Source organism: Glycine max, chromosome 8, assembly GCF_000004515.6.
Source record: "Glycine max cultivar Williams 82 chromosome 8, Glycine_max_v4.0, whole genome shotgun sequence".
NCBI lineage: Eukaryota > Viridiplantae > Streptophyta > Magnoliopsida > Fabales > Fabaceae > Glycine > Glycine max.
Genome location: NC_038244.2, coordinates 39003469 through 39024470, shown reverse-complemented (window position 1 = coordinate 39024470; position 21002 = coordinate 39003469). Strand labels below are relative to the sequence as shown.

The 21002-nt window shown below is 32.3% G+C and overlaps 2 protein-coding genes across 2 annotated transcripts; one reads left to right on the top strand and one right to left on the bottom strand.

Moving 5' to 3' along the window:
* The first annotated feature begins 9530 nt into the window (after window positions 1–9530).
* Window positions 9531–13012, top strand: LOC100810291 (proteasome subunit beta type-1-like). Its single transcript, NM_001289230.2, has 7 exons — window positions 9531–9735; window positions 9836–9943; window positions 10159–10240; window positions 12095–12224; window positions 12303–12445; window positions 12539–12625; window positions 12703–13012. Exons 1-7 carry the CDS (start codon window positions 9689–9691, stop codon window positions 12775–12777), a joined length of 672 nt encoding a protein of 223 aa, NP_001276159.2. The 5' UTR covers window positions 9531–9688; the 3' UTR covers window positions 12778–13012.
* Window positions 13013–13132: 120 nt separating this feature from the next.
* LOC100806732 (uncharacterized) lies at window positions 13133–20712 on the bottom strand. The gene is made up of 8 exons (XM_041018496.1): window positions 20567–20712; window positions 20385–20441; window positions 20056–20181; window positions 17845–17914; window positions 17375–17467; window positions 17128–17241; window position 16236; window positions 13133–13861 (listed from the first exon to the last, which is right to left on the bottom strand). The coding sequence occupies exons 1-8, from the start codon at window positions 20710–20712 to the stop codon at window positions 13821–13823; spliced, it is 648 nt and encodes a 215-aa protein (XP_040874430.1). The 3' UTR covers window positions 13133–13820.
* Window positions 20713–21002: the final 290 nt, after the last annotated feature.

The following is a 21002-nucleotide window of genomic DNA, read 5'->3' as shown; positions in this document are numbered from 1 at the left end:
TATTTCTTACTCACAAAAATGATGCATTTCATGCATTTATAAGACTTGCCAAAGTCATCCAAAACAAGAAAAGTCTCAAAATCATCTCCATTAGAAGTGATCATGGAGGTGAATTTGAAAACAAGGATTTTGAAATGTTTTGTGATGAACATGGCATAGAACACAATTTTTCTGCACTTAGGACACTCCAACAAAATGGTGTAGTAGAAAGGAAAAATAGATCTTTAAAAGAAATAGCTAGAACTCTTTTAAATGACACTCCACTCCCAAAATATTTTTGGGCTGAAGCTGTCAACACCGCATGTTATATTATGAATAGAGCCTTAATAAGACCCATTCTTAAGAAAACCCCATATGAACTGTTTAACAATAGAAAACCAAACATTGTTCATTTACATGTTTTTGGATGTAAATGTTTTGTCCTAAACAATGGTAAAGAAAGCCTAGGTAAATTTGATGCTAAGGCGGATGAGGGTATCTTTCTTGGTTATTCCCTACATAGCAAAGCCTTTAGGATATACAATAAAAGAACCATGACAATTGAGGAATTAATACATGTTTCTTTTGAGGAAACTAATATTATCCCTCTGAGAAAGGAGTTTCTTAATGATATTGCAGATTCTTTGGAAGATATGTACAATCAAGAAAGGAATCTAAAAAGGAAGAGAAATGAAGAAAACAAGGATGTTCAAGATGACCTAGCTCAAGAAAATGATGATCTTCCCAAAGAATGGAAAACTTCAAGAAATCATCCTCTTGACAATATCATCGGAGATATCTCATAAGGGGTAACAACTAGACACTCTCTCAAAGATTTATGCAATAACATGGCATTTGTTTCTATGATAGAACCTAAAAACTTTAAAGAAGCCATAATAGATGATCAATGGATAGTTGCTATGTAAGAAGAGTTAAATCAATTTGAAAGAAATAATGTTTGAGAACTAGTTGAGAAACCACATAACTACCCCATTATAGGAACATAATGGGTATTTAGAAATAAACTAGATGAAAATGGTATAGTAATTAGAAATAAAGCTAGACTAGTTACAAAAGGGTACAACCAAGAAGAAGGGATAGACTATGAAGAAACCTTTGCACCCGTAGCTAGATTAGAAGCCATTAGGATGCTTTTAGCTTATACATTTATTATGAACTTTAAACTATATCAAATGGATGTCAAGAGTGCCTTCCTAAATGGTCTAATCCAAGAGGAGGTATATGTAGAACAACCTCCCAGGTTTGAAGACTCACAAAAATTAGATCATGTCTATAGATTAAAGAAAGCACTTTATGGGTTAAAACAAGCACCTAAGGCTTGGTATGAAAGATTAAGTAAATTCCTATTAGAAAAGAATTTCATTTAAGGAAAGGTAGATACCACCTTATTCATAAAGAAGAAGGATAATGATATCTTATTGGTACAAATTTATGTTGATGATATAATCTTTGGATCTACTAATGAATCTTTGTGCAAGGAGTTTTCTATTGACATGCAAAGTGAGTTTGAGATGTCCATGATGGTTGAGTTAAATTACTTTCTTGGACTACAAATCAAACAAACAAATGATGGGATCTTTGTCAACCAAGCAAAATATTGCAAGGAACTCATCAAGAGATTCGGAATGGAAAACTCAAAACACTTGGCTACTCCTATGAGCACTGGTTGCTACCTTGACAAAGATGAGTCCGGTCAACCCATTGATGAAAAGCAATATAGAGGTATGATGGGATCTCTACTTTACTTATCTGCAAGTAGGCCAAATATTATGTTTAGTGTGTGCATGTGTGCAAGATTCCAATCAAATCCAAAGTTTTCACATCTAACTGCAGTAAAAAGAATCATAAGATATCTCTTAGGAACTGTTAACCTAGGATTATGGTACCCTAAGAATCCTTTATGCAATTTAATAGGATACTCAGATTCGGGTTTTGCCAGATCTAAAACTGATAGGAAGAGCACTACTGGAACATGTTAGTTCATAGGGTCTGCTCTTGTTTCTTGGCACAACAACAAGCAAAATAGTGTAGCATTATCTACAGCCGAAGCAGAGTACATCTCTACCGGTAGTTGTTGTGCATATATCTTGTGGATGAAACAACAACTATCTGATTATGGGATTGTATTAGACCATATTCCCAAAAAATGTGACAACACAAGCGCCATAAATCTATCTAAGAACCCAGTCCTCCACTCTAGAACCAAGCACATAGAAATTAGGCATCATTTTCTTAGAGGTCATGTCCTAAAAGGTGATTGTGTTCTAGAATTTGTAGATACCAAAAACCAACTTGCAGACATCTTCACAAAACCACTACCCAAAGATTCTTTCTACACTATTAGAAGAGAATTAGGAATTCTAGATGCTAGTGACTTAGACAAATGATTTGTTTTATGTTTTGATGTCTTATGACTATGTTTTGATACACTTATTAGTATATTACTTTCTAAATTAGTTGTTTTAATTTGGTTATCTTGGATGACTTTATCTGACATTTTATAGTTTATGGATAAATTATTATCTTCCTTGCTTAGTTTATGTATGAATTATTGTCCTCCTTGTTTGTTGTATGGATTAAAATGCTTGGATGATTATGAGTTTGTGTATGATTTTTTGTCTTTATACGCACTTTGGCTTTTTGTTGATGTCAAAGGGGGAGAGAAAGTTGAGATTAAATCAAGAACTCATATAATTAAATAACTTAATTTCAAGTGAAGCTTAAACTAAAAAACAAAAGGGGAGAATTAAGTGAGTGATCGATTAGAAGATAAAGCTTGTATGCATTTTTTGATTTCAGGTTTGTCATCATCAAAAAGGGGGAGATTGTTGAAGCAAACTTCATGATGATGAACCAAGCAATTTTGATGATGCCAAAATCCCAAGTGATTGATTCAAGACTTCAAGATCAAGCATCAAGAATCCAATCCAAGATTCAAGATTCAAGAGAAGACATCAAGAAGCAACAAGTCAAAACTTCATATAGGATAAGTATTAAAAGATTTTTTTCAAAAATCAAATAGCATAATTTTGTTTTACAAAAGAATTTTCTCAAATTTTCTAAGATACCAGAGTGATTACTCTTTGGTAATCGATTACCAATTGGCAGTAATCGATTACCAGTGACCAGTTTGATTTTCAAAAAAATTTCAAATGGTTTGCAACGTTCCAAAATGATTTTCAAATAGTATAATCGATTACATTATATTAGTAATCAATTACAAGTGAATCTGAACATTGGAATTCAAATCCAATTGTGAAGAGTCACAACTTTTCATAAAATACATTGTGTAATCGATTACCAATGAATAGTTTTAAAGAAAAGTTAAGAGTTATAACTCTTAACATGGTTTTCTCAAAAGTCATAACTCTTCCAATGATTTCTTTAACCAGACATGAAGAGTCTATAAAAGCATGACTTTGGCACACGTTCAAAATATATGATATTCTTCCAAACAATCCTTTTTCACAATCTTTCTCTAACCATTGCTCATTGCTTTTTCTTTGCCAAAAAGCTTTCTAAACTTTGTTTCAAAACTTTGTTTTTTCTGCAAGTGGAAATTCTACAGAAAACAAAAGTGTGCTATTTTTTCTTCCTTCTCTCTCTTGCTAAAAGATTCAAAGGACTAACCGCCTGAGAATTCTTTTGATTCTTCCTCTTTCCTTTAAACAAAATATTTTAAAGGACTAACCGTCTGAGATATCTTTTGTTTCCCCTTACAAAGATTCAAGGGACTAACCGCCTAAGAATTCTTTGTCTTAACACATTGGAGGGTACATCCTTTGTGGTACAAGTAGAGCGCACATCTACTTAGGTTGTAATACTGAGAACAAGAGAGGATACATCTCTTGTGGATTAGTTCAAGTGGAGTGTACATCCACTTGGTTGTTCAAAGAGAACAAGGGAGTGTACATCCCTTGTGAATCTTTGCTTGTAAAAGATTTTACAAGGTTATTGGAAATCTCAAGAACCCGTGGTTGCTTGGGGACTGGAGTTAGGCACGTGTTGTGGCCGAACCAGTATAAATCTTGTGTTTGTCATTCTTCTTCCCTACACTCTTTACTTTTCCACTGTTTACTTTTTGATTTTCGCTTTACTTGTGTCTAAGTTATTGTTTCTGTTCTCTACTTTCGCATAACTTAGTAGTAAAGCCTAATTGAATTTAGTAACATTAAGAAGGATAAATTTTTAATTAGTCAAGACACATTCATAATTAATTCAACCACCCCCCTTCTTAATTATTCCAAGACCACTTGATCCAACACACATAATGTGAATAGCTAGGTCTCATCCTTGAAGAACCCAAGTAAACAACTCCTCTTCCTAATTTGTTTATGAGTTCATAACATTTTTTAATCTCTTCTTGAACCTGTAATATTAAAATAAAGAAAAAAAGTGAGTCAGTTTCCTGGATTTTTGCTGGAATTCCAAAGGACTACAAAAATTCTTGATAGAAGAACTCTGTGCAAAGTGCTTTTCTTGTGAACCCAAATATGTACAATTTAGAATCATTTCCAGCCATAACAAAATTTATACCAAAAGCTTGAGCTATTATTTCTTTATCCCTTCATATAGCCATAACACAATGGGAGCAAAACCACCAATGAGAACCCAAAATTCACCTAAGTCTGACTCAGTATCCAACTTGCCATCGTCTGGAGACAAAAGGTCATTTCGCTAAGAGTGTGTTTGGATGGAGAAATTTAAAATTCTGAGAAATTTTAAATTCTAAGAATTTTAAATACTTCAATTGAAATTCTTTTATTTTCAAAATTTTGTGTTTGGATAAAAAAAATTAAAATTATGAGGATAAAAAAAATGAATGAAAAAAAAGAGAAAATATGGTTGGTGTGCTAGTTATATGTGTTCCTCTGTGCTCACACCCGATCGATATTTTAGGAGCTCATACTGTGTTTCTTTAAGAAGACTGTAAGAAGAGAATTTCAATTTCTCACCTTTTAGAAGAAAATTGAAATTCCAGATTTTTAGTTGTTTAAAATTTTGTTTTAAAATTCCAAAATTTTAAATTCTTCATAAAAAGCATCTAAACAATGAATTCTAAATTACAGAAATTCAAATTCTCTGATAAATTACTTTCCTCAGTTAAAATTCTCTATCCAAACGCACTCTAAAGGAATATAACGCAACACAAAATAAATAAATAAAAAGCCATATTACAAATAGTGCTTGATCCACATCAAATTGAAAAAGCAAACTATAAACTACTTGAACCTTGAGCCATATTGTAGGCATTTAGAATATGTTGCATTTTTTTAATTATTTTGAATGGAAAGAAGATGTTGATGCATCATGCACAAATGACTAGCCCTGCCATTTGCCAACCAGAGTTGCACAAAGTGATGGAGGGTGCTTGTGTTTTTTGCACGGCCAAAAGATTTTTAAGGAATGACTTTTATTACAAAAATTACAATCAGTGTAACGGCGCCTATCACCCCGTGGAATTTCGAGCAACTCGTGAAAGTCCAAATCTGAAGATTAACATGGCAAAAACATTAGTAAAAAGTAAAACTTATGATCCATTATGCAAGTTTTAGATATGGTAGGCAACTTATGTACGGAGAGTTTCCTACGTAGTCTATTCTAAACATCTCCAGAAGTGCGTTATTCGACTTTGGCTACATAAGATAACCACCAGCAATCAGAAAATGTAGAACAGTATCCATTTAGAGCTAAGTAAATGCTGCTCAAAATTTAATCTGCCAGATTTCTGAAGATGCACTGAAAATTCATAACTCAACATTCCAATTTTAGTTAAGAGGAAATACATTACTAATGTGACATTAATTTTCTAAAAGAATGAAATCCAATATGGTTATCACAACTAATAGTAGCAGTAACCAATGAACTTTCTTCTTTTTATACTAAGAGCTCATAGGCTTGAAAAATTCATTGCTACTCCTATACGCATCTATGGCATATATAGTCTATATATACACACACACACACACACATTTAATTAAAGAAATTATTAATGAAATAGTCAGAAGTTTTAAACTCATTGTCATCCAAATTAATGATCGAAAGAAATTGTAGAGTATGAAACGTATGAAGTAGCAAGAAAACCCATCAGTCAATCCACCAATAAAAATGACTTGCCGCTTCAAATCACCAGTCTTAAATGCAACCTGTAAATAAAAATAAAAATCTATCACAAGCCACTACACAAAAATCAGAAAAAAAAAAAAAAAGAGGAATTGAGAAGTAAAGAGATTGGATAGAGACTGAACTATGGCATCTCAGGAACCAAAATCACAAAAGAAATAACACAATAGAGGAGAAAGTATGAAACATTAACGCTTACACAACACACTAACTGAATAATTACTACTTATTTTTTTTGGTTTGTTTGAAAAATCAGAGATCTCGAAGGCCAAAGACAATGTAGAAGAGTAGGTGCAATATTTTACTAATTTAAAATCAAAATCATCCACGATAAAATTAGATTTAATTTTTTATAAAAAGCAATAAGGTAATGGACCTGAATAGGATTGGGACAATACTTGAAAAGAACCCCTCGGAACTGATTTTTGAGGACGACGAGGATTGACAAACCTTGAGAGCATTGACTAGATCGGCGTGATTCTCTTCATTGAGGGCTGCACATAGAGGGAAACAAAAAGATGATTGAGAAAAAGAAAGAAAAGAATGAAGTGCGAGAGGAAGGAGATGCAAACAAGAAGTGAGATCTATCATGATGATGTTGTCGTTGGTCATCGAGAAGGTGTGTGACCGAGAGAGGCAAAAATGAAGAACAAAAATAGCGTCGATCTAGCGCAAGAGGCGTTTCTCCTCTGCCTGCCATGCATTTCGGTGCGAGGCGAAGATCTCCACTACGTGTGCATTGGCCTAGGAGTCCTCTTGCCGCCGAGACTTCATCTGCAGGAGCTCCTCGACCACAGCGGTGATGATGAACGATTGGGGTTTCGAGGGGGGAGGGAGGAATTAATTCTTTGGTGCGAAACGCGGGTCGAGGTCTTTTTAAATGACGCAAGAATGACAATAATTTTAAAGATGATTTTAAGAAAACCGTCTTTAAATATTTGACTTTTAATACGATTTTAACGTCTTTGAATACTTATTTTCTAAAATGGTTTTTTAAAAATCGTCGTAATATATATTATATTATTTACAAAATTGTCACCGTATTATATATTAAGACAATTTTTTAATAACCGTCTTAAAAGGTTCGTCGTGAAAATTTACTTTTTTAGTAGTGAATCATATTATAGACAATTGTTTCAATTTAGCATCTCTTTACCCCTTTGCAACCTATGTGCTGAAGGGTTAAGGCCGTGAGATTGGAAATCTCCTTTCATCTGACATGGAAAGTGTTGTCCCAAAAAAATTGTTTAAAATATTAGGTGGCTTTTGGTTTGAGTTTTTTTTCAAAGAAAATATAAAATAATAATAAAAATACGTTCGCTTAAAATTTAAAAAATATTTTCTCTGAAAATATTTTTCAAAAATAGGTTGAAAACTGAAAATAACAATTTAAAGTTTTTAGTCATTTTAAGGAAGTAAAAAAGTGATGACACCTTAAAATACTTTTTTTTCATATATATTTTCTAAATCTTAAAATTTTGAAAATAAAATACTTTTTAGAAAAAGAAAATAAACACTCAAGAGACACCTAAAATTTTTGCATGGACCATTTATTTATCTATATTTTTTTCCCATGTATGAGGCAAGATGTCAATCATTTCTTCTTTCTAGACATTAGAAAGGCATTGATGAGAACAAGTTCATCTTGAAATGTTGAAAGTTTTTACAGTTAATTTGTTGATAGTAGGTAAAATCTAGAACAAATAAGGATACTGAATTTACATTTGTGACAATGTATTCTTGACTTTTGTTGGTGTTGTTCCACACAACTATTTTGAAACGATCTGGCAGACACCCTATTCCTTTTTAAAGTTATCTTACAATTTTGCTTTCTTACGTTGGGATCACAGTGTGTGGAGGATTACTATTTGGCCTCAGTTTCTTCCGACTAAGAGCCATCATTCGAATTGTGTATGATATTTACGTGTGCCGAAAACATTAGTCCTTGAAGTTAATAAATATTAAATAAATTATGAAAATACAAGTCTAAAAACCTAACTAAAAAATAGATTAATGTGACTTCTGATTTATAGTTTCAGAGATTTTTATTTTAATTTTTTTCAATTTAAAGACCATATTAGTATATATTGGATATTAAAAAATAAAATTAAAAATTAAAAACCACAATTCATATTATGTATGATGTTTTACATTTACAACATGTGATAAAAATATTAACCCCTGAAATTAATAAAATATTAAATAAATTATTAAAATATCAAATAAGTCTCTAAACTTAACTGAAAAATTAGGTTAATGTGACTTCTGATTTATAGTTTTACGGATTTTTTTTATTTTCACCAAATTAAAGACCAAAATAACGACTGTTTCAAAAAAATTAATAAGTAGGTTTAGAATAGCAAATGGACACACTATTATATAATAGAATAAAACTCCATTCTTATATTATAAATTAAAATAAAAATTTAGAGAATGCAATTATTTTCTTCAGTGTCTCAATTATACATTTTAAATAATTTTTCATTATTTTATTTAAATTCTTAAAATAAATATTTTCGAGTTTTACCGTTTTTATTATTGTTATTATTTTAATGCTTTATGCTTGTTTTGTTCCAATACAAAGATATACTTTGAACAAAATTCTCTTTGTATAAATTAGATTTTAAATAAGAATGTTTTAAAGAGATTATTTTGAAATAAAGAAATCTAAGAATTATTTTTTGATAGGAGAGAAATTTAGGGTGTGTTTGATTTGCATTTTTATTTTTTATTTTTATTGCATGTTTTTATTTTCTAAAGACTGTTTTCATTTTTAAAACATTAGAATTCTGAAAACATGTTTTGTTTGACTTCTTGTTTTCTATTTTCTGAAAAATTATAATATATTGACTTCCTATGTCTTTTTTATATTGTTAGATTTGTTTAAAATCATATTTGTTGTCATTTCATTTTCATTTTATAGGTTACTTTTTACAACTAAAAACACAGAAAACAAATCTTATTATTTTCATTTTTTAGTTATTTCCTGTTTTCATTTTCACTTAAAATGTTTTCAAAAATTCAACCAAACATATTTTTATCATCATTTTATATTTTCAGTAAAAATGAAAACAGAAAACACTCAAACTAAATATCCCCTTAAAAATTTGTTTTGAAGAGTAAAATTTCTTTTTAGATTCAATAGTAAAGTTTTTAAGAACTTTCTTAATCTCTCTTTTTTTCTAATTTATAATTTTTTATTTTTATTTTAAATTTAAGATTTTTTTAAATTATAAATTATTAAAAATATAAATTTTAATCATAAATATTTATTCAGTATAAGTTTTAATCATAAAATAATTTATATATTTAAAAATATTTATCTATTACTTTAAAAGTTGATTAAATAAAATAAATATATGTGCTGCATTAAACAAATTAAAAGATAAAAAAACTATTTCGTGTTAGCGAAGACAGACAGATCTGAAGTGTGTAGAGTTAAAGACTGAGAGAGACGAAGCCAGAGAAAACCAAAAACCTTACTCTTTTTCACGCGACGCCCTAGTTCATTTTTCTTCTCCGTTCTCTTCTCTCTCTGTTCTTCACTCACTCTCATTCATTCACCATGACGAAACAACATGCCAATTGGTCTCCTTACGATAACAACGGAGGGTAAGGTTACCCTTTCTCTCTCTATCTCTAAAAGAGTATGTATTATTCAATTTTTTCATTCATTCGTTTATTTGTTTTTTATTTTCTTCGTTTTTTGTAGATCATGTGTTGCGATTGCTGGAGCAGATTACTGCGTTATCGCCGCAGATACGAGAATGTCCACCGGTTACAACATCCTCACTCGCGATTACTCCAAAATCTCCCAACTGTATGTTTTTTCCCCTAAATTATTAATTCTCGCCCTAAATTATCAATTTTTCGAATTTTATGATTGGTGCTTTGAATTTGAGGCATTTGGGTGCCGTTGATTTCATTTACTTGATCTCAGCATTGCACAAGGGACACATTTTTTTTGTTTGGTTTGTGTTGTTTAAGGATGTAAAGTTAGGCTTTTTTTTATTTATTTATTGTTTCGCCTGACAGGGCTGAGAAGTGTGTGATGGCTTCATCTGGCTTTCAAGCTGATGTCAAAGCTTTGCAGAAGGTTTTGTCTGCTAGGCATTTGGTGAGTCGAAAACTTAAAACAACAACTTAGTAGTGCTTGTGAATTCTTTTGGGGTTGCTTAGAATGTTACAAACTACAATATTCTATTTTAATCTCTTGGTTGGTATATGTTCTGTAAGGAACTGGAAGTTTAACTACGTTGATGTTGGATGTTTCTGTTATGCTTATGATGGAAAAACAACTTCAATTGGGTTTGGGTCCAATCTTAATTTGTTTTCAACCTTCCTGTGGTTAAAGTAACTGATGTGGAATTATGGAACAATAAACCTAGAGTAATTTTCTAGGGCAAATACTCATCTAACTTGGGTCTGAGATTTTTTATCTGGCCAAACAAACAAAAATCTCAGTAATATATTAATCAATATTTTTATAAATAAGGTGTTGAACTTGAATGTATATGTTTATGTTTTCGATGGCGTGCTGGATTGATTTGATGATTCTCAGTTTAGCTAATTTTGAAGAAATATTCATTCATTTTTACTAACTTTTTTTAAGTGGTAATGCTGTATTTTGCAAAATGTGATTATTTCATAAAATTTGAGTTATTCCAGACGAGCACTAATTGCACCAATCATAAAGGTAGGTCTTTTATCAATGTGCATCACCTTGGTAATTGTTTTTTGTTTTAGATTTTAGTGATAACCATAAACATCAATGAAGATTGAAGCCTCTACAATCCTACCCCTTAATGCCACCATGAATGCAGAACTCAGTCACCATCTAATACCTGTAATGATTGCTGACAACCAAAAGCTACTCAGCAGGCATTTGCATGAATCCCGTTTATATGCCAATTCTGTGCCTAGTAGATTTTAATTTGGTAGAAAGTAGAAACCTCTAAAATTTTAAATTTTCCAGATTAATTCCTATGGTACCTAGCAACTTAGCATTTGATTATTAGGGGTCAATGGTATCATCTGATACTTTACAGTTAGAGTTACTTATGAACCATCTCATAATTTATCCTGTCTTCAATTCTGTCCAGTCACTATAGTCTTTCCAGACTGACCTAGTTCCCATTTTTATGAAGTTCTGAAACTTTTCTGAGTGTTAGACATTTTTATGTTATCTACATGATAAAATTTGAAGGCATTTTAGTAACATTAGACTCCTCTGCAATCATGATGGAAAGAACTGCAAATATTTATTCTACCAATCTATTCTCTTCAATTCATTTTTTTTCTAATTGCACAGTTTCACTTGCTTTTTTGCCTTGAAAATTTTCAAGCACATCTACCTAAATATTATCTGCATCATATTAAAATTCTAATTTCAAATTCAAATGTTTTGCCCGCTTTCACTATGACAGTTACAATCTTTTCCAGCATATTGGTGTTTGAAATTAATGACCAAGAAGCAGATATGGGTGGATATATGAAAGAATAGAACAGAAAATACTTCTAGATTTGTATAAAGTGATCAGTTTTAGAGTTGGATCTGTGTCCAATGAAGTCAAGAATCTTCATGGATTTGCATAAAGTTATCACAATCATTAAAAGTCAGAGAGAAAGGAGAAAGTACAATGTACATATGCTTGCCTGATGTGACACAGGGAATACATACATTATGATTTTCTGCCCAAGTAGTAACAACATAAATGGGTAAATATTTGATATGTACCATAAAGAATGGGTCTTAACTTTGTCTTTAAGTTTTCTACCTATACATTTTACATTTAAATTCCACCCTCTCCTGACCCCACTAGGCAGGAGTTTCAAGCTCTGCGAAAGCACTGTATTAAACTCTTAAATAGTTGTGTACCTTCAGTTTCTCCCTTGTTTTAAGTTTACGATGGCAAAAAATGGAAGCCCTTGCTGGAACCTTTATGATGTCATCTTTTGACTCTGAATGCAGATTTATCAGCATCAACACAACAAGCAAATGAGTTGCCCTGCGATGGCTCAGTTGCTCTCAAACACTCTTTATTACAAACGGTTCTTTCCTTATTATGCTTTCAATGTTTTGGGTGGCCTTGACAATGAAGGTGTGCTACTTTTAGCTTTCTATGCTTGTTCATGCCTCATTTTGTATTTTTGCTAATTGCTACTTCAACCTTGAATAGGAAAGGGATGTGTCTTCACATATGATGCTGTTGGTTCTTATGAGAGGGTTGGATATAGCTCTCAGGGTTCTGGATCCACACTTATTATGCCATTTCTTGATAACCAGCTGAAGTCTCCTAGCCCACTCCTGTTACCTGCCCAGGTGAGGTTCTGAAATTGGCGCTTTTCTTGAAATATTTGATTCTTCAACTTTATTGACTGACATGCCTACATTAAAAAATATGATTTCTTTTAGGATGCTGTTACTCCATTGTCTGAAGCAGAAGCAGTTGATCTGGTCAAAACTGTTTTTGCATCTGCAACTGAGAGAGATATATACACCGTAAGTTTGTGCTAAATACATAATTACCATTTGATTGTAGGATGAACGTGTAACTAAACTATGGATGTTTTTAACAGGGAGATAAGGTTGAAATCGTCATCCTAAATGCCAGTGGTATTCATCGTGAATACATGGACCTAAGGAAAGACTAATGCTTTACAGGAAATTGTTGTTGGAGATACCTGTCTTGGATTGAGAATGTTTGAAATGCTTCTAAAATTTAAAATGACGTAGTGGGTTTTTCCCATGAGGCGAAATTAAGAATAGCATTTCCAGTGAAATTGCTTTGAACAAGTACTAGTCTGCTCACATTATAACTAGACTGCTTTCACTTAAATTTGCATTGGATTTTTGTCTGAGTCAATTTATTTATAGCTTTAGTGTGCATTTTCTATCCTATTCTAACATGTTTGATTGCTTTGCCGTTTGTTCAAGATGCTAAATCAGCTTGCATTTTGTTTGACAGAAATTTCAATTAAAATTCAACTTCAATCTCATTCGCCCCAAACCCACCAAACATTTTCTCAAAATAAGCTATAAACCACTAAATTAAACGATAATCATTTAGTGTGCATTTTCTATCCTATTCTAACATGTTTGATTGCTTTGCCGTTTGTTCAAGATGCTAACTCTGCTTGCATTTTGTTTGACAGAAATTTCAATTAAAATTCAACTTCAATCTCATTCGCCCCAAACCCACAAAACATTTTCTCAAAATAAGCTATAAGCCACTAAAACGATAATCATTTTGACCTTGAGGTGGCTAGCTTTGCATTTGTTGCAAGGAGGAATTTTCTGGAGAGGATCAATGAGATTGAACAATTTCTGAACATCAAAGTAAAAAAGCATTTGAAGTAACATAAATAAAGAATTTTGAAACAAGGATGATTTAATGTAGATTGAACTTAGTGGAGTAGTAAATGTGTGGACCAATCAGTTAACTACAAGAAGATATGGGGCAACATTTTCGTTTCATTCCTTCCCCAAGAGTTTAAAGTATTGTTCTCAATGATTTCTACAATTCCAATAATCGAAGAAAAGTTTGCTTTCAATGATACTGAGATTTATATCTTGCACAAAAGTAAAACGGTTACAGAGTATATGCAATAATAGCTTTACATAGCGGAATTCAATTTATTGTAGTTGCTTAGATGCTGATGGAATTTTGCTTCAGTTAATTCATCATATTATGTCTTCAGATTCCCATCCTTTCTTCTCCAACTCTTGTCGCAGTGCCTGTCAGCAACCAAAATGTTTTCATCGCACAAAACAAACACACACATATATATATATACTCGAGTAAATTCTCTCTTCATTGTACAACAGCTAAATACTCTTTGTCTCTACCAATTAAAATTGTCAAAAAAAAATTTCTGATCAAATTACAGTTAACTAAATTTAATTTCAGTTAAAATAAGTGACTAATTTAGAAGTAATTCATTGAGACTCAAATTTAGTGAATCATATAAACTGACACGAAGGAAAAGGAACCAAGAATTTCTTTAAACTAAAATATACTTAAAACTTGTTTATGATTTTAATTATATTCAGTTTGGTGCCTTATGTTTTTAAAAAGTTTAATTTAATTATTTATGTAAAATGAGTTAAAATGATTTTTCCAAAATAATAATTTTTTTATTTTCATATATGATTTTTTAATTAATTTGAGATATGAAATTTGTCAATAAACTCATGTACATTGAAAATATAGAACCTAATAGACGTTGTTATGAAAGGAATAAAGCAGTTATAATAGACTCAACAATGGAATAATACTGAAACAAAAATGCTAAAGGCAGATACAAGGGAGACAAGCGCAAACTAGAGGTCAGAAGGAAAATCATCATACCTCAACATTTGAGGGATTTCTATAACTAATTCGACAAGGAGTGCTGAGCTGGCAGAACTTAATTGGCCAAAGGAGCGTATGCTATCTACCCTTTATGCTTTTCTGTTATTTGTCAAATTTTGTCAGTGTTGTTTCTTAGAATTTGCTAGAATGGGATAGCAACCTTTAGTATTTGGCACTTATATATATGAATGAATCATGTAATAGAATGGAAGCATAAAATAATACAAGTTTTTCCTTCCCTCACCTTTCTCTTAGGAGGTTCCTAGGCCTCAAACACCAAGGAAATTCACTGAGTTGATCTTAGCTCATAACAATTTAGTGCTTTCATTAAGCTCCAGTGGTTGCCTTCCATGGCTGTCATGCCAGCCCAAACCACCTCTTCCCACGACATCCATTCCACATAGCCACCCACCAGCACCCATTTTTGTAGGACCTATCCCCTTCGTTTCCGCACACCCCTTATCCTTTTGTACATCCAGCTCAATCCCTTGGGATTGATTTTGAGAGCACCCGCACACGTTTTCTTGGCTTGTTTGGTACCGAGCGAACTCTTCCACCATCATCTCCCATCTTACCCCCAAAAATGGAAAGCAATTTCCACATAGATGTTGCGGACTTTGCTATGGACTGCATCGAAGCAGCCATCACGAAACTCACCAACAATAAACTCAAATTGGTCGTTGCCGTTGACACCATGGCCTCCACAATCGACGACCTTCTTCAACGACTGAGCCTTCACCATCCCACTCTTCACTTTCCATCTTCCTCCCCTCTACAGTCACCGCCACCAGCCGCCCCCATACCGACCACGCCTCCCATGCCAACATCTCGCATCCTTGCTGGCTTCGCTTACTAGCAGAGGAGACACTACGGGGAAGCTTGTAGCACCACTTCACCCTACCTTGCCTCTTGAGAACGGCAACAACATCCACCATGGTACCCGTTTTCCTCTTAACGTACTTAGTGTAGGTAACAGAGTACCGTAAACAATCCTCAAGAAAGTTCTTAAGGACTCTGCGAGCCAAACAGCGAATCCCGAGTTTCATAATGTTCTACATGTTGTCGCACAACACCACCTTGTGCCCCTTGGCTCCTCCCTTGCCTCCCTCCCACAACCACCGTATCCGCCGCCGTCACCTCCACCACCACCACCGAAGCCACCGCCTCCACCACGACCACGGTCGGTGCAGGTTTACGCTTCGTGGATAGTGATGTTCGACCATCAAGGTCTTGGCCGTGCAAACTGCTATTCACAACTCTCGCTCCCTCTTTTTGCTTCTTCTTATGACCATGAAACAATAGTATCTCTTCAATTTGGTGAGTCCCCTTCGTGGCTTGCACCCATTGGAGCAGTATTTAGAGTTGTTGGTGTTTCCGTGAGCCACAACCAACCAGAGAAAAGGCGTAGGGATAGGATTAATGCTCTGTGACGCAGGTCACCACCCAACCCACTCACCTTCACGATGTTGGTAACCCTCGAGGATTATCATTGTCAGGGCCCCAACCAGCCCAACAACTTCACTTATGTACCTTTCTTCTTTCTATACTCACCCCCTTGTTTCAGCTTGTTTTTTTTATCGCCTACTTTTCTTTTTCTACACCTCCATCTTTCCCATAGCAAGCCCAAATCACCATGGCCCAAATTTTACTCACGTGTTATTTTTCTTTTTTTCTAAACCCACCTCGTGTTTTAGCTATTTTTTTTTTTTGAATTGTGCCACCAAGCTATTTTGAGGTCTAGATTTGAGGTCCCAACACCCTGAGGACAAGGTGTTTTTGATGGGCTAGAGAATGTTATGAAAGGAATAAAGCAACTACAATGGACTCAGCAATGGAATAATATTGAAACAACAATGCTAAAGGCAGATACAAGGGAGATAAGCACAAACCAGAGGTCAGAAGGAAAATCATCAAACCTCAACATTTGAGGGATTTTTATAACTAATTTGATAAGGAGTGCTGAGCTGGCAAAACTTAATTGGCCAAAGGAGCATATGTTGTCTGCCATTTATGCTTTTCTATTATTTGCCAAATTCTGTCAGTGCTGTGTTGTTAGAATTTGCTAGAATGGGATAGTGTTGTGTTGTTAGAATTTGCTAGAATGGGATAGCAACCTTTAGTATTTGGCACTTATATATATGAATGAATCATGTAATAGAATGGAAGCAGAAAATAATACAAGTTTTTCCTTCCCTCACCTTTCTCTTAGGAGGTTCTTAGGCCTCAAACACTAGGAAAATTCACTGAGTTGATCTCAGCTCATAATATATGTTCAAACCAAAAAAATTATAAAACATTAAAAATTGCATGAAAGGTGAATTCAATAAGGAATCAATAAATTTTAAAAAATTAATATCAAATTCTTTTTTAATTGCTTGTGACACTCATTATTTTTATCATATTGATGATTTTTTTTTTCAAACATTAGTCAAGTTGCATAATTTGCATGTAAGTAAATCTAATAAAAAAGTTTTACATCTCGAAATAGTGATCATTTTGATTCGTTTTAAAAACATAAAGGACTAAATTTAACTTTTAAAAAATAAAAAATCAAACTAAATATAACCAAAAAACCTAAAGGACAAAATATCTTTTAATCATTTCTTCATGTTAACTACCGAGACAGCACAAAGGAATGATACAAACATACCTTTATTCTTTTCTTATTCACATCAAAATCAAAGTTCCCCAACCGAGATGCAGATCGATACTCCACAGTAGAACCCTTACCCAGTGGAAACCAGAACTCAACATCATGCACAAACTGCTAGCACATGGCAGAAAAAATAAAAAGGAGGGGAGAAGGGATTAGAGATGGTTCTTGATTATCATCTAAAATGTACAAAATTATTATTTTTCTCCACGATGAGTTTCCTTTTGATGTAAGTTACACATACCCCCAAGATTGAGCTTTGGTACTCCACATGAATATAGTCTTCCTTCCTTTCAACTATTCGTGGTGTAAATTTGTCTGGTGTTGTTGATTCTATCTATAAAATTATCCAGAGCTGGATTTTAACTTTACTTCAATGATTGGAAAAAGGTAAATAACCTGCTATTACAAGCTACAACTTACAACCAAATTATAAATGAGAAAAAGAATTATACAGTGACATTATAAATTTTTTATACAATTATTCAATTATAATTCATTATATACGGTAAATTTATTAACTTTTAAATTAATTATCTTAAAATAATTTAAATGATGATTTATGATTAGATATCAATATAAAATTATTATATACGGTCAGTGCATGAAAATTAAACTTATTATAAATAATAACATTTGTTGATACACAGGCTAGGAAAGGGAAATTGCAATGCATTCATGAAAATAACTTATGATTTCAGCTAGATTTATTACCACGTCTATCAGTTCCTCCATTGCCTCTTCTCTGCTCACAGGGTTTTTCCTACCTTCAGGATTGTAGTTCCTGAACAATAATTAAAATTAAAAATTTAAAACAAAGTAACTCCACGATTCATCTTTGTCCAATAATAAAGTTTGGATTTTGGAAGTAAAGGAAGAGTTGATTTTACAAATTCAGTTTGCAAAATGAATTTCATCTAAAATTTACAAACTTTAATTCAAATATGGCGTTACTCGACGGAAAATTAAGGTCATAAAAAACAACACAATGAAATCTAAACATCATAGTAATCATACTTAAACTTAGAGTGTGATTGGAAGAGCTTATTTAGGCTAAAGATGTTGTTTGGATCAAATTGGCCATAAACAATTACAAATGGGGAAAAGAAAAGGTAGAATAAATTGTGTTTTTCTCTTAAATTTAACTTATACACTTAACTTTGTTAAAAACTCTCTCATTTAACTTTTTCAAAACCTGAGGTGTTATGATACATAAGTTGATTTTAACTTAAATCAACTTATGGAAAAAAAATCAATTTATTTTACATTCTTATCTTTCTTCTATTACAAGTGCTTATAGTATTTATATAAGTGTTTGGAATATTTAAAATAATTTTAAGATATGTATTTATGAAATATCCACAATCTATTTTCAGTTTATTTCAATAAACTTTCCATAGCTCATGAAAACATATTACAATTTATAAGAAAATAATTTAACTTTATTTTCTCTTCAATCACATAAACAACTTATACATAAGTGTTTCAATGAATCAGTAAACACTTAATTATGTTGTTTACCTGAATGCAATTTTTTATATATAAAAAAAAGGTTTACTTACTAGAGTGGTGCATTTTTTATAAAAAAAAAATCCCAAAATAGGTAAATTTATTTTTAAAAAATCAATAAATGAGCAAGTTGTGTTTTAAAAGCACAACATTTCAACGAAAGGTATATTTTCAAACATGACTTCTTTATTTATTTTTTAAATTTACTTTTATTAAAGCCATCTTTTAATTCGTGACTTTAACTTAAAGTCATGAATTAAAACACAATTTCCTAATTTTTAATTTTTTTAAATAAAACATATATTTAAACACAACTTTAATTTTTATTTTTTGTTATGATATAACTAAAGACGTGTTTCTAAACTAAAAATATACATTTCTCGTAGCTGTCATTAATCGTATTTATTGGCTCGTCCTGTTTGACAAAATTTAGTTGAATTTCTAAGCACTTTCTAGATTTTTCTCCGCTCAACCTTTTGTTTTCTAATTGCGTAGTGTAGAGAGAACAGGGTAATAAATTTTGTTGAATGTGGAATTGAATTTTAAAGGCTAGTAATATATTATAATGTTACATATGGTTGATGTCAACATCGGATTTTGCTGTGAATAATTCCAAAAGGCTTTAGGCTTTATTTTAGCATGAATCGTATCTAGTTTTGGTCTTGTGAAAGGCTCCAAAACCCTAGTGCAACTAAAATAGACTTGTGCATGATGAAGGTTTTGGTCTCATTGTCTATTCCCGCAAAATATTGCTAACTGGCGCTTGATGATGAGCTAAGACAAAGCTGCAGTTGTGCTTCCACGTGTTCTTGAACATGAGGTTCAGTTTTGGAAACCAAGCCATGACAATTTCTTATTTTTATTTTGTTGGATCCATAAATTTTGTATGATAAAACCTTGTTCGAAAATAGGCTAAAATACATTCAAATTCCTGATAAACATTTAATTTATTTTAAGATTTCTAATAAATAAAAATTTGTGTGGGATCTCACATATTTGAAAATTTTTGGTTTGAGTACCTATGTTTAAGTTAAGTATCTTAAGTGTGGACCTGACTTTTAAATTTTAAAGATGTGATTTTTGTTTTAAAATGAAGAGAAATTTTTTTATTTTGATGAGAGATCACAAATATTTTTACTCTTAATCAACCAATTGAGTTAAAAATTAATCTTATTTTATTTGTTATTATTATTGGTCCAAAAACATTTTATACATGATAAAAATCAAACAATTTCCCCTTTGACCAACTACAATCACATATTATAAATATAATTAGTCTTTGAACCAATTATTTGAAAAATCCTATGTATCATTCAAGGACCAAAAAAAAACCACCAATACACGGTTAAAAAATTAACTTGGCGGTTTGAAAAGGAAGGCTAAAATTAAAATGAGGAAAACAAGGAAAGTTTTTACCAAAGAGGAGCATAATGAGTGCGATCACTGATATTCTCAGAGGTTGATACGCAGTTCCTAGTTACCGGACACAGAGCTAAAGCTGGTGGGTTTTTCTGCACTCCAAGATAATCAGGTTTTTTCCCACTGCACCACAAAAAAAAAAAAAAAAAAAAACACACAATACCCTCTTTTTTAATAACTACCCATTTTCAATACAAAACAAAACTAATACTAAAAACCAAAAGGGTCTCACTACTCACTAACAAAATCAAATCTTGAATTAAATTTACGTTCAAAATAAAATGAAAAGAAAAATTTCTAAAAAACAGAGGAGGGGCCGGGGGTACCTGAAGTCGAAGATGGCACCGATGGTCGCTATTTCGCTGCTTCTCAATATGAGTTGTCTTTAAGATACAAAATCATTGACGTGTAAAGAGATTTCAGAAGATGGGTATGCATGAATAATTATGAATAATCAATAGAAATTAGAAAGCTGTGAGAAAGTGCATGAGAGTGTGGAGAAGTGAACCTTCGGTTGATTTGGTCAGTGGGTGTGTGAATGTCATCGTGGAGGTTGTGACAGAATAGAATACGGGGAAGAGAGGAAGCACTGCTTCTACTATCGTTGGGTTTGGTGCGAAACTTGAGGGTGCAGAAGGAGAACGAAGAAGCCATTGTTCGGAGCTGAAAATGAAGGAACTTATAAACGTAATTTAAGAATGTTACTATCTATATAAAACTGCTGCAAATTGCTACAAGAATCTTTCAAGTCAATATACACTAAATGCTAAACTTATTATAAAGATTATAGTTAGTAAATTCCAGCATATCATACTGTTTTTTCTTTAACAATGACACTTAATATTTGAACTTAGAATCTCATACATATTATTTCAAATCTCACCATTAAGTGGACACTAGAGGTATATCATGCTGTTTTAGAAATAATATTTCCAACTCTTTAT